Below are 15,455 nucleotides of genomic sequence, written 5' to 3'. Positions count from 1 at the left end.
TGGGGGTGGGGGGGGAGTATTAGACCTGCCGGCCCCTTATCACTGGTGTATATCCAATGTGTCCAGGGACAGGAACATTTGGGGGGGGCTGCTATAGGAGATGGAGGGGCTGGGTACAACGATTGTCGGGGAAGGTGAAGGATAAGAGGGGAATTCTTCACAAGGGGTCGGTGCCGGGTAGATCCTAGAATTAGTGAAGGTCGGAGGTCAGGGCTCCCCGGTCTTGGTACAACACGTGGGGTGCGGCTGTGCGCTCAGTGCCCGTCTGCTGCTGTAAAGCCTCCGCATTATGTCTTCTAAAGCCTCGATATCTGTATTGTCAGTGGTAATGAAGAGGTTAATGGACTCGGTGGCCCTCAAGGACACGGAACAAACTGTGGCTGGGGCAGGTATGTCATGTGCGATCTCAGTGTCTGGGGGTCTCCGTAGTGACCCGGCTATTAGCAGGTGAAGATGGTGGGGCTCTGAGCTCCCGGGGATTTCTCTAATGTAAGTCTGTGGCGGATGAGAACGAGACCCTCGTATTTTACCCCTCAGGGTTTCACGTCCGACCCAAAGAACGAGTCCGTCCCCCCCACCAGTAACATCTGGCAGGACCCCAACCGCGGCCGGGGAGCTGACATTCAGGTTACTGGTATTTACACTGGTCTATATTGGTTTATTCTGGTCTGTATTGGTTTATTCTGGTCTATATTAGCTTATACTGGTCTGTATTGGTTTATACTGGTCTATTTTGGTTTATTCTGGTCTATATTGGCTTATACTGGTCTATATTAGCTTATACTGGTCTGTATTGGTTTATACTGGTCTATTTTGGTTTATTCTGGTCTATATTGGCTTATACTGGTCTATATTAGCTTATTTTGGTCTATATTGGTTTATATTTGTCTGTACTGGTTTATACTAGTCTGTACTGGTTTATACTGGTCTATATTGGTCTATTCTGGTCTATATTAGCTTATACTGGTCTATATTGGTCTATAGTTTATTCTGGTCTGTATTGGTTTATACTGGTTAATGCTGGTCTGTACTGGTTAATACTGATCTGTACTGGTTAATACTGATCTGTACTGGTTTATTCTGGTCTATATTGGTTTATTCTGGTCTGTACTGGTTTATTCTGGTCTGTACTGGTTTATTCTGGTCTGTACTGGTTTATACTGGTCTGTACTGGTTTATACTGGTCTATATTGGTCTCTTCTGGTCTATATTAGCTTATACTGGTCTATATTGGTCTATAGTTTGTTCTGGTCTGTATTGGTTTATACTGGTTTATACTGGTTAATGCTGGTCTGTACTGGTTAATACTGATCTGTACTGGTTTATTCTGATCTATATTAGCTTATACTGGTCTATATTGGTTTATTCTGGTCTGTAGTGGTTTATTCTGGTCTATACTGGTCTGTATTGGTCTATGCTGGTCTGTACTGGTTTATTCTGGTCTATATTGGTTTGTACTGGTTTGTTCTGGTCTATATTAGCTTATTCTGCTCTATATTGGCTTATTCTGGTCTATATTGGCCTATTCTGGTCTATATTGACTTATTCTGGTCTGTATTGGTTCATTCTGGTCTATATTGGCTTATACTGGTCTATATTGGTTTATTCTGGTCTATATTAGCTTATATTGGTCTGTACTTGTTTATACTGGTCTGTACTGGTTTATACTGGTCTGTACTGGTTTATACTGGTCTATATTGGTTTATTCTGGTCTATATTGGTTTATACTGGTCTATTTTGGTTTATTCTGGTCTATATTGGCTTATACTGGTCTGTATTAGCTTATTTTGGTCTATATTGGTTTATTCTGGTCTGTACTGGTTTATACTGGTCTGTACTGGTTTATACTGGTCTATATTGGTCTATTCTGGTCTATATTAGCTTACACTGGGTTATACTGGTCTTTATTGGTTTATTCTGGTCTATATTGGCTTATATTGGTGTGTACTGGTTTATACTGGTCTGTACTGGTTTATACAGGTCTATATTGGTTTATTCTGGTCTATATTAGCTTATACTGGTCTGTATTGGTTTATAATGGTCTATATTGGTTTATTCTGGTCTGTACTGGTTTATACCGGTCTATATTGGTTTATACTGGTCTATATTAGTCTATTCTGGTCTATATTAGCTTATACTGGTCTATATTGGTCTATAGTGGTTTATTCTGGTCTGTATTGGTTTATACTGGTTAATGCTAGTCTGTACTGGTTAATACTGATCTGTACTGGTTAATACTGATCTGTACTGGTTTATTCTGGTGTATATTGGTTTATTCTGGTGTATATTGGTTTATTCTGGTGTATATTGGTTTATTCTGGTGTATATTGGTTTATTCTGGTCTATATTGGTTTATACTGGTCTGTACTGGTTTATTCTGGTTTATACTGGTCTGTATTGGTCTATGCTGGTCTGTACTGGTTTATTCTGGTCTATATTGGTTTGTACTGATTTATTCTGGTCTATATTGGCTTATTCTGGTCTATGTCTATATTGGCTTATTCTGGTCTATATTGGTGTATACTGGTCTATATTGGTGTATACTGGTCTATATTGGTGTATACTGGTCTATATTGGTGTATACTGGTCTATATTGGTGTATACTGGTCTATATTGGTGTATACTGGTCTATATTGGCTTATACTGGTCTATATTGGTCTATATTGGCTTATTCTGGTCTATATTGGCTTATTCTGGTCTATATTGGGTTTATCCTGGTCTATATTGGCTTATACTGGTCTGTACTGGTTTATACTGGTCTATATTCGTCTATTCTGGTCTATATTAGCTTATACTGGTCTATATTGGTCTATAGTGGTTCATTCTGGTCTGTATTGGTTTATACTGGTTTATACTGGTTAATGCTGGTCTGTACTGGTTAATACTGATCTGTACTGGTTTGTTATGGTCTATATTGGTTTATTCTGGTGTATATTGGTTTATTCTGGTCTATATTAGCTTATACTGGTCTGTATTGGTTTATACTGGTCTATATTGGTTTATTCTGGTCTATATTAGCTTATATTGGTTTATACTGGTCTGTACTGGTTTATACTGGTCTGTACTGGTTTATACTGGTCTATATTGGTTTATTCTGGTCTATATTGGTTTATACTGGTCTATATTGGTTTATACTGGTCTATATTGGTTTATTCTGGTCTATATTGGTTTATTCTGGTCTATATTGGTTTATTCTGGTATGTATTGGTTCATTCTGGTATGTATTGGCTTATTCTGGTCTATATTGGTTTATACTGGTCTATATTGGTTTATACTGGTCTGTATTGGTTTATACTGGTCTATATTGTTTTATTCTGGTTTATATTGGCTTATACTGGTCTATATTGGTTTATTCTGGTGTATATTAGCTTATATTGGTCTGTATTGGTTTATACTGGTCTGTACTGGTTTATACTGGTCTATATTGGTTTATTCTGGTCTATATTAGCTTATATTGGTCTATATTGGTTTATACTGGTCTATATTGGTCTATTCTGGTCTATATTAGCTTATACTGGTCTATATTGGTCTATAGTTTATTCTGGTCTGTATTGGTTTATACTGGTTTATACTGGTTAATGCTGGTCTGTACTGGTTTATTCTGATCTGTACTGGTTTATTCTGACCTATATTGGTTTATTCTGGTCTATATTGGTTTATTCTGGTCTATATTGGTTTATTCTGGTCTATATTAGCTTATACTGGTCTATATTGGTTTATTCTGGTCTGTAGTGGTTTACTCTGGTCTATACTGGTCTGTATTGGTCTATGCTGGTCTGTACTGGTTTATTCTGGTCTATATTGGTTTGTACTGGTTTGTTCTGGTCTATATTAGCTTATTCTGGTCTATATTGGCTTATTCTGGTCTATATTGGCTTATTCTGGTCTATATTGGTTTATATTGGCTTATACTGGTCTGTACTGGTTTACACTGGTCTATATTGCTTTATTCTGGTCTGTATTGGTTTATTCTGGTCTATATTGGCTTATTCTGGTCTATATTGGCTTATTCTGGTCTATATTGGCTTATACTGGTCTGTACTGGTTTATACTGGTCTATATTGGTTTATTCTGGTCTATATTAGCTTATACTGGTCTATACTGGTCTGTATTGGTTTATACTGGTCTTATTGGTTTATTCTGGTCTATATTGGCTTATACTGGTCTATATTGGTTTATTCTGGTCTATATTAGCTTATATTGGTCTATATTGGTTTATACTGGTCTGTACTGGTTTATACTGGTGTATTCTGGTCTATATTAGCTTATACTGGTCTGTACTGGTCTATATTGGTTTATACTGATCTATAATGGTTTATTCTGGTCTGTATTGGTTTATACTGGTCTGTACTGGTTTATTCTGGTCTATATGGGTCTATACTGGTTTAGACTGGTCTGTACTTGTTTATTCTGGTCTATACTAGTCTGTACTGGTTTATTCTGGTCTATATTGGTTTATATTGGTCTGTATTGGTCTATAATGATCTCTATTGGTCTATGCTGGTCTGTACTGGTGTACATTCTTTGGTTCCAGCATCTGATGGTTCTTTCCTCTCCCCAGGACCAGCGGTCTCCAGGAGGAGGAGCGGCGGCGGCTCAGAGCTGGACCTGAGATTAGTCCGGCTCATCTACAGATCACTTCTAGGTGAGTGGAGGCCCGGGGTCGGGTGCAGCACAGATCGGTGGTGAATTCACACAACACAGATTTCTTATAGAAGTTTCCGTCTCATATGTCGGAGTGAGATCTGCAGGAACGGGAGATTTCACACAGTACTGCAGCTAATGTGAATTAACCCTTACATTACTCCACACATGATGAGTGACGGCGTCTTCTCTGCTGGAAAGTTTTATTACAGAAGAAAATATGAAAAAAGAAAAATCTCCCAGTAATCCCAGCGCCTCCCGGAGGAATCGGAGGTTCGTGTCCCTGGCGGAGTCTGTGGATCTCGTGGATTCTCCAAGTGCAGAGGGGACGGGAAGGAAGGTAAGAACTCATATGGCATGTAATGGAGCCGCACAGACACCGGGGGTGCAGGACGCTGGGATACAAGACCCTGGGGGGTATAAGACACTGGGGCACAGGACGATGACGCTGGGGTACAAGACACTGGGGGTATAAGACACTGGGGCACAGGACGATGATGCTGGTGTACAAGACCCTGGGGGTATAAGACACTGGGGCACAGGACGATGATGCTGGGGTATAAGACACTGGGGCACAGGATGATGACGCTGGGGTACAAGACCCTGGGGGTATAAGACACTGGGGCACAGGACGATGATGCTGGGGTATAAGACACTGGGGCACAGGATGATGACGCTGGGGTACAAGACCCTGGGGGTATAAGACACGGGGGCACAGGACGATGACGCTGGGGTACAAGACCCCGGGGGTATAAGACACTGGGGCACAGGACGATGACGCTGGGGTACAAGACCCTGGGGGTATAAGACACTGGGGTACAAGACGATGACGCTGGGGTACAAGACCCTGGGGGTATAAGACACTGGGATACAGGACAATGACGCTGGGGTACAAGACCCTGGGGGTTTAAGACACTGGGGCACAGGACGATGACGCTGGGGTACAAGAGGCCGGGGCGCAGGATAATGACGCTGGGGCGCAGGAGGATGACGCTGGGATGCAGGACGATGACGCTGGGGCGCAGGATGATGACGCTGGGATACAGGATGATGACGCTGGGGCGCAGGAGGATGACGCTGGGATACAGGATGATGACGCTGGGGCGCAGGAGGATGACGCTGGGATACAGGATGATGACGCTGGGATACAGGATGATGACGCTGGGGTGCAGGAGGATGACGCTGGGATACAGAATGATGACGCTGGGGCGCAGGAGGATGACGCTGGGGCGCAGGAGGATGACGCTGGGGCGCAGGAGGATGACGCTGGGATGCAGGAGGATGACGCTGGGGCGCAGGAGGATGACGCTGGGGCGCAGGAGGATGACGCTGGGGCGCAGGATGATGACGCTGGGGAGCAGGAGGATGACGCTGGGGCGCAGGAGGATGACACTGGGATACAGGAGGATGACACTGGGATACAGGATGATGACGCTGGGGTGCAGGAGGATGACGCTGGGATACAGGATGATGACACTGGGATACAGGATGATGACGCTGGGGCGCAGGATGATGACACTGGGATACAGGATGATGACACTGGGATACAGGATGATGACGCTGGGGTGCAGGAGGATGACGCTGGGATACAGAATGATGACGCTGGGGCGCAGGAGGATGACGCTGGGGCGCAGGAGGATGACGCTGGGGCGCAGGAGGATGACGCTGGGATGCAGGAGGATGACGCTGGGGCGCAGGAGGATGACGCTGGGGCGCAGGAGGATGACGCTGGGGCGCAGGAGGATGACGCTGGGGAGCAGGAGGATGACGCTGGGACGCAGGAGGATGACGCTGGGACGCAGGAGGATGACGCTGGGACGCAGGAGGATGACGCTGGGGCGCAGGAGGATGACGCTGGGGCGCAGGAGGATGACGCTGGGGCGCAGGAGGATGACGCTGGGGCGCAGGAGGATGACGCTGGGGCGCAGGATGATGACGCTGGGATGCAGGATGATGGCGCTGGGGCGCAGGATGATGGCGCTGGGGCGCAGGATGATGACGCTGGGATACAGGATGATGACGCTGGGGCGCAGGAGGATGACGCTGGGGCGCAGGAGGATGACGCTGGGGCGCAGGAGGATGACGCTGGGGCGCAGGAGGATGGCGCAGGAGGATGACGCCGGGGCGCAGGAGGAAGACGCTGGGATACAGGACGATGACGCTGGGGCGGAGGAGGATGATTACCATATAGCTGCTAAACGTAATTCTCGTACATCGTACATCACTATAATCTGCACTGAAGGAAGATGAGGAAAGAAGACGACAAAGATCAAAAAATGTGAGTAAATATAAATTATATATGATGGCTCTTCTCCGCGCTCAGTTACACGTCACTGTATAAAGAAGAATTGTCTTTTTAATAAATAAAACCTATAACTGATCCTGAGGAAGAAGAACCCAAACCATGATCTGTTACTAGATCTGCAGTCGGGGCCAGAACTGAACGTCACCAGCGACTTCTATAGAGAGAGAGAGACGATCCGCAGACTCTGAGCCGTGCGACGTCCTCGTGTGGTCAGTGTGTCACAGACGGCGAGCCATCTCCACGCGGAGCGTCACAGACGGCGATCCATCAGAAGCGATGTATGAGCGTGTTATCTATTATTATGAGTGAGGCGGATGCGGCGTCTGACCGCGCTGCCGTCTGTGTATAGCTGACATGTTGGGGACACGATGTAGCAGAGTGCAATGTGTCCTTGTATCCTCGGGAGCCCAGAGATGAGACCTGTCTGAGCCTCTTACCACGGTATCAGTGCCGTACCGTGTGGAGATGGGTTCAGTATCTGTGACCCCCCCGCACATGTGTTACAGGCTGGAGATCTGGTGACACATTGTGGACCCCCAGTCTGGATTCACTTCTCCTTTTTTCAATCTCAAAATACGTTTTGGGTCCTTCTTGATCAGTAATAGGTTTATTCATTAGGAAGAGAATTCTCTTATATAGTAACGAGTAACTGAATACGGAGAAGTTATATTTTATATCATTTATATTTATCACATTCTTTGATCTTTCTCATCTTTTTTTTTTTTTCCCTCCGTTTTTCCTTCTTTCCTTTATTATATGTTACAAGACAATGACACTTGCAGTCGCAGCTTCCTGACTCCTTGTCTTGTCCTCCAGGCAGGAAACGATCACAAGACTCTGCTCCTGGAGTTCGATCTCTGGCTGCAGGCGGAAAGCTCCAAACTGAAACGGATCTGTGCAGCTCCTGTGGCCGGCAGCGACGGGATAGAAAGGCGGCAGAGTCAACTACAGGTATAATATATAGTACAGCGCACAAAGCCCGCAGACTAATGTTATACTCCAGAGCTGCACTCACTATTCTGCTGGTGCAGTCACTGTGTACATACATTACATTACTGATCCTGAGTTACATCCTGTATTATACCCCAGAGCTGCACTCACTATTCTACTGGTGCAGTCACTGTGTACACACATTACATTACTGATACTGAGTTACATCCTGTATTATACTCCAGAGCTGCACTCACTATTCTACTGGTGCAGTCACTGTGTACACACATTACATTACTGATCCTGAGTTACATCCTGTATTATACTGCAGAGCTGCACTCACTATTCTGCTGGTGCAGTCGCTGTGTACATACATTACATTACTGATCCTGAGTTACATCCTGTATTATACTGCAGAGCTGCACTCACTATTCTGCTGGTGCAGTCGCTGTGTACATACATTACTGATCCTGAGTTACCTCCTGTATTATACTCCAGAGCTGCACTCACTATTCTGCTGATGCAGTCACTGTGTACATACATTACATTGCTGATCCTGAGTTACCTCCTGTATTATACTCCAGAGCTGCGCTCACTATTCTGCTGGTGCAGTCACTGTGTACATACATTACTGATCCTGAGTTACATCCTGTATTATCCTCCAGAGCTGCACTCACTATTCTGCTGATGCAGTCACTGTGTACATACATTACATTACTGATCCTGAGTTACCTCCTGTATTATACTCCAGAGCTGCGCTCACTATTCTGCTGGTGCTGTCACTGTGTACATACATTACATTACTGATCCTGAGTTACATCCTGTATTATACCCCAGAGCTGCACTCACTATTCTGCTGGTGCAGTCACTGGGTACATACATTACATTACTGATCCTGAGTTACATCCTGTATTATACTCCAGAGCTGCACTCACTATTCTGCTTGTGCAGTCACTGTGTACATACATTACATTACTGATCCTGAGTTACATCCTGTATTATACCCCAGAGCTGCACTCACTATTCTGCTGGTGCAGTCACTGTGTACATACAGTACATTACTGATCCTGAGTTACATCCTGTATTATACCCCAGAGCTGCACTCACTATTCTGCTGGTGCAGTCACTGTGTACATACATTACATTACTGATCCTGAGTTACATCCTGTATTATACTCCAGAGCTGCACTCACTATTCTGCTGGTACAGTCACTGTGTACATACATTACATTACTGATCCTGAGTTACCTCCTGTATTATACTCCAGAGCTGCACTCACTATTCTGCTGGTGCAGTCACTGTGTACATACATTACATTACTGATCCTGAGTTACATCCTGTATTATACTCCAGAGCTGCTCTCACTATTCAGCTGGTGCAGTCACTGTGTACATACATTACATTACTGATCCTGTACTGATCCTGAGTTACATCCTGTATTATACTCCAGAGCTGCACTCACTATTCTGCTGGTGCAGTCACTGTGTACATACATTACATTACTGATCCTGAGTTACATCCTGTATTATACTCCAGAGCTGCACCCACTATTCTGCTGGTGGAGTCACTGTGTACATACATTACATTACTAATCCTGAGTTACCTCCTGTATTATACTCCAGAGCTGCACTCACTATTCTGCTGGTGCAGTCACTGTGTACATACATCACATTACTGATCCTGAGTTACCTCCTGTATTATACTCCAGAGCTGCACTCACTATTCTGCTGGTGCAGTCACTGTGTACATACATTACATTACTGATCCTGTACTGAGCCTGAGTTACATCCTGTATTATATTCCAGAGCTGCACTCACTATTCTGCTGGTGCAGTCGCTGTGTACATACATTACATTACTGATCCTGAGTTACATCCTGTATTATCCTCCAGAGCTGCACTCACTATTCTGCTGATGCAGCAACTGTGTACATACATTACATTACTGATCCTGAGCTACCTCCTGTATTATACTCCAGAGCTGCGCTCACTATTCTGCTGGTGGAGTCACTGTGTACATACATTACATTACTGATCCTGAGTTACATCCTGTATTATACTCCAGAGCTGCACTCACTATTCTGCTGGTGCAGTCACTGTGTACATACATTACATTACTGATCCTGTACTGATCCTGAGTTACATCCTGTATTATCCTCCAGAGCTGCACTCACTATTCTGCTGATGCAGTCACTGTGTACATACCTTACATTACTGATCCTGAATTACCTCCTGTATTATACTCCAGAGCTGCGCTCACTATTCTGCTGGTGCAGTTGCTGTGTACATACATTACTGATCCTGAGTTACCTCCTGTATTATACTCCAGAGCTGCACTCACTATTCTGCTGGTGCAGTCACTGTGTACATACATTACATTACTAATCCTGAGTTGCCTCCTGTATTATACTCCAGAGCTGCACTCACTATTCTGCTGGTGCAGTCGCTGTGTACATACATTACTGATCCTGAGTTACATCCTGTATTATCCTCCAGAGCTGCACTCACTATTCTGCTGATGCAGTCACTGTGTACATACATTACATTACTGATCCTGAGTTACCTCCTGTATTATACTCCAGAGCTGCGCTCACTATTCTGCTGGTGCTGTCACTGTGTACATACATTACATTACTGATCCTGAGTTACCTCCTGTATTATACTCCAGAGCTGCACTCACTATTCTGCTTGTGCAGTCACTGTGTACATACATTACATTACTGATCCTGAGTTACATCCTGTATTATCCTCCAGAGCTGCACTCACTATTCTGCTGATGCAGTCACTGTGTACATACATTACATTACTGATCCTGAGTTACATCCTGTATTATACTCCAGAGCTGCACTCACTATTCTGCTGGTGCAGTCACTGTGTACATACATTACATTACTGATCCTGAGTTACATCCTGTATTATACTCCAGAGCTGCGCTCACTATTCTGCTGGTGCAGTCACTGTGTACATACATTACATTACTGATCCTGAGTTACATCCTGTATTATACTCCAGAGCTGCACTCACTATTCTGCTGGTGCAGTCACTGTGTACATACATTACATTACTGATCCTGAGTTACATCCTGTATTATACTCCAGAGCTGCACTCACTATTCTGCTGGTGCAGTCACTGTGTACATACATTACATTACTAATCCTGAGTTGCCTCCTGTATTATACTCCAGAGCTGCACTCACTATTCTGCTGGTGCAGTCACTGTGTACATACATCACATTACTGATCCTGAGTTACCTCCTGTATTATACTCCAGAGCTGCACTCACTATTCTGCTGGTGCAGTCACTGTGTACATACATTACATTACTGATCCTGTACTGATCCTGAGTTACATCCTGTATTATACTCCAGAGCTGCACTCACTATTCTGCTGGTGCAGTCGCTGTGTACATACATTACTGATCCTGAGTTACATCCTGTATTATCCTCCAGAGCTGCGCTCACTATTCTGCTGGTGCTGTCACTGTGTACATACATTACATTACTGATCCTGAGTTACATCCTGTATTATCCTCCAGAGCTGCACTCACTATTCTGCTGATGAAGTCACTGTGTACATACATTACATTACTGATCCTGAGTTACCTCCTGTATTATACTCCAGAGCTGCACTCACTATTCTGCTTGTGCAGTCACTGTGTACATACATTACATTACTGATCCTGAGTTACATCCTGTATTATACCCCAGAGCTGCACTCACTATTCTGCTGATGCAGTCACTGTGTACATACATTACATTACTGATCCTGAGTTACATCCTGTATTATACTCCAGAGCTGCACTCACTATTCTGCTGGTGCAGTCACTGTGTACATACATTACATTACTGATCCTGAGTTACATCCTGTATTATACTCCAGAGCTGCACTCACTATTCTGCTGGTGCAGTCACTGTGTACATACATTACATTACTGATCCTGAGTTACATCCTGTAGATCTTTTATTATAAAAATGAAAAACATAACAATAATAATAACAGAAACATAACAAAATTAATAACCAGAAAATAAACAATGTAATGAACTGGTCCAGCCGCTCCCTCTCTCCTCACACACATATTATACATATATACACAATAATAACTACTTACACTAGAGACTTCTGGTCCGGTTACCAAAGAAAATAATAACCATAAACAATAAATAAAATAAACATAAACAATATAAACAATAGCTGACAAATATATACAAACTTTTTTTTTTTTTAATTAATATAAAATAAATACTAACTATACAAATATATACAATGCTAAACAAAACCCCCCACACTCGAGCCCACCAGTCCCTCGCCGGCACTGACCTGAGAGCTGGTCCTGCGCCTCATGCCTCAGTCCATGTCCAACGTCCATAGGCCAGATCAAGCAGTGCCAGTTTTTCACCCAAATAACCAGTGTCCCTCAAGATGAACCCACCTCCCCCCTTATCCCACCACCCAACCTAACACCTACACCCAAACCCATATATACAATATATACAGAAACAAACAATAGAATAACCACAACTGACAAAGCCCAAGTTCGGTGCCTGCAGCCCTACATCACTGTCTACTGATCAATAAAACAAAAATCTATGGTGTCAGCAGCAGCCCACCACCAGGAGAGGAGATGACCAGACTAGGGCACACTAAAAGAAAAGCCCCTCCAGAGGAGAGCGGCCCTCCGTGTACCCAGTCTCTCATACTCCAGAGAACGCACCTTCACCAGGTCACCGAGTATGGTCCTAAACACATCGTCCACTGGGAGGATTTTCCGTTGCGTCGACACTAAGCACCGTGCGTTCCACGTGTGATACCTAACCACTGCGCTAACTAGAAATAAGGTGCAGTGGTCCCGACCACCCAGGTCTCCGAATGCTCCATAGGCCCATTCCGCATAAGAGAGACCGGCCAGCCGGGGCCAGCCAATGGAGGCGCCCACCCTGTTGTACACCTCTGTGTTAAAGGGACAACGGAAGCAGGAAGTGGTCCATGCTTTCCAGCATGGTACCACAATGCTCCCGAGGACAGTTCCTGTCCTCAGAGCTCCTACACTTCAGATTGTCCCTCACACACAGTTTCCCATGGATGCAGCGCCAAGCCAAGTCCCAAACCTTCGAGGGGATCCTGATAGAATTCAAAAGATGCAGACCCACCCCAAGATCCCGACTTGGGCAATCCCTGAGCGCCAGAGGCCTCTGAAAATGGGTCAACAGAACCCTCTTGTCAAGGAGCTTCCTTGGCAGAGTCCTGACCTCCCACATTCCCAGACCCCACCGGCGAATTACCTTCAGAACCAGGGTAGCGTAAGCCGGGAGATGTCCATGTGCGTAGATCCTTCACTTGCCCTCTCTTTCCAGAGGTTTGCAATATTGATCTTAATGAAGGTATTCACAAGGAATACCACAGGGTTGACCATACCCAACCCTCCTAGTCTCCTCATATGGTAAGTAACCTCCCTCTTGACCAGGTTCAGTCTATTCCCCCATAACAGTTGGAAGAACAAACTGTAGACCCAAGTCCAGAGAGGCTCCGGCAAGATGCACACACTGCCCAGATAGATCAGCAAAGGGAGCAGGTAAGTTTTGATCAGGTTTATCCTTTCCCTTAGGGTCAAAGACCAACCCTTCCATTGGTTCACCTTCTGAGTGGCGATCTCTAGCCTGCTGTCCCAATTTTGTTTGGGGTAATCCCCCTGGCCAAATTCGATGCCAAGAACTTTTGCAGAGACTTTGGGTCCTGGAAGGGTGTCCGGGAGATCAAAACCAGGATCTCCTCCTCCCAACCAGAGACTCTCACACTTATCCTGGTTGATCTTGGACCCGGATGCCTCCGAGTAGCGATTTACCTCTGACATCAGCCATTCTGCCTCCCCATCAGAGGAAACAAAAACGGTGACGTCATCGGCATACGCCACCACTCTCATAGTGGCTTCCGGTGCTGCCTGGTCCATCCCGATCCCAGCCAACGGTCCACGCTCCACCCTCCTAAGAAGCAGGTCAATCGCAAACACGTACAGCAGCGGGCTCAAGGGACAACCCTGGCGAACACCACACCCAACCTCAAAAGAGCTGCCAATCCAACCGTTCACAAGCGGGAAACTCTGCCCCAGCGTACAAGGTCTTAAGCCAATCAACAAACCCCCCCCGGAAGGCCATACCTCAGAAGGACAGACCAGAGGTACTTATGATTAACCCGATCAAACGCTTTTGCCTGGTCCAATGACAGCATGTACCCCTTCCAGTGACCAGCCCTACCCTGCTCCACCGCCTCTCGGACACAGAGTACAGCACTAATTGTACTGCGGCCCGGAACAGAGCAATGCTGGGCCCCCGAAAGGAGTCGGGGCACAAATTTCACCAGCTGATTAAACAGCACCTTTGCCAAAACCTTCCTGTCTGCATTGAGAAGCGCTATGGGACGCCAATTCTCAATGCAAGATGAGTCCTTATCCTTTGACAAGATGATCAGGGCAGACCTCGTCATTGACTTTGGCAGAGTGCCCGAGGAAAGACACTCATTGAATACCTCAGTCAAGAGGGGAACCAAGGCGTCCTTTAAAGGTCTTATAGAATTCAGATGTTAAGCTATCTGGACCGGGAGATTTCTTTAGGGCAAGCCCTTCAATCGCCAACATAACTTCCTCTTCCCTGATCATCTCTGTCAAAACGCCAAGAGAGGGATCTACCCCTGGTTCGGGGACGGCTTCAGCCAGAAAAGCCGACATCTCATCCCAATCCAGATCCCTCTTCCCCAAGAGGTGCGAGTAGAAGGATCTGACGACCTCCAGGATCCCTGATCTGGATCTTTTCAGGGACCCCGCAGTGTCAACCAGTCCTGTGACAACTTTACTATTCACTGACATCTTGCAGTTTCTGTAAGGGTCGGGCGAGCGGTACTTCCCATAATCCCTCTCAAAAACCAAAGATGCGTGTCTATCATACTGACACCTCATTAGCAAAGATTTCACTCTGGAGATCTCCTCGCGGCTACCTCTAGTTGAGACAAGATGCTCGAGTTTCCTCCTCAGGCCCTGATACAGGCAATACCTGTCCAGGCTCCTGAGGCTCGAGAGCTGGCGGAAGAATCTCGCCACCCTTTTCTTAAACATCTCCCACCACTCTGACTTACTACTACAAAGATCCAGTAAGGGTACCTGGCTCTGAAGAAAATCCTCAAAGGACTGTCTTATCTCCGCTTCTTCCAAGAGAGACGAATTGAGCCTCCAAAAGCCTCTTCCCATCCGGGGGCTCTCTGTAACATTCAGGGAAAACAAAATCAAACAGTGATCGGAGAACTCCACCTCAACAACAGATACTGCTGAAGAGACGGCTTCCTCCTTTAAATAAAACCTGTCTATCCTGGACCTACAGTTACCTCTATGATAGGTGAACCCCTCGTGGCCTGCGGTGTGCCGGATGTGGACATCCACCAGGCGAGCCTCACTAGCTATACTATTAAGGGCGACTCGCTATCATAAGTCAGCTTGTCTCTGGAACCTCCTCTATCCTGGGGCCTCGTGACAGTGTTGAAGTCCCCTCCAAAACCAACTCGTAAAAATGTAGGGCTTGATCCTCATAAAGAGA

The 15,455-nt window shown here is 45.4% G+C and overlaps 1 protein-coding gene across 9 annotated transcripts in view; it reads left to right on the top strand.

Moving 5' to 3' along the window:
* SYNE3 (spectrin repeat containing nuclear envelope family member 3) overlaps window positions 1-15,455 on the top strand; it is a 106,463-nt gene that overhangs the window by 77,015 nt on the left and 13,993 nt on the right. For 5 of the 9 annotated variants that reach the window (XM_073638347.1, XM_073638339.1, XM_073638338.1 and 2 more), the window contains 5 exons: window positions 303-389; window positions 538-627; window positions 4,562-4,645; window positions 4,846-4,984; window positions 7,766-7,900. In XM_073638347.1, coding sequence (XP_073494448.1) covers window positions 303-389; window positions 538-627; window positions 4,562-4,645; window positions 4,846-4,984; window positions 7,766-7,900 — 535 coding nt within the window. The remainder of the gene's footprint in view (window positions 1-302; window positions 390-537; window positions 628-4,561; window positions 4,646-4,845; window positions 4,985-7,765; window positions 7,901-15,455) is intronic. The other 4 variants (XM_073638341.1, XM_073638345.1, XM_073638344.1 and 1 more) reach the window with 4 other exon arrangements.

Source organism: Phyllobates terribilis, unplaced genomic scaffold, assembly GCF_046119375.1.
Source record: "Phyllobates terribilis strain yellow unplaced genomic scaffold, ASM4611937v1 Scaffold_7__3_contigs__length_470593459, whole genome shotgun sequence".
In the NCBI taxonomy this organism is placed as follows: domain Eukaryota; kingdom Metazoa; phylum Chordata; class Amphibia; order Anura; family Dendrobatidae; genus Phyllobates; species Phyllobates terribilis.
The sequence above is the reverse complement of the archived record's forward strand: the minus strand, read 5'-3'. Positions and strand labels throughout refer to the sequence as shown.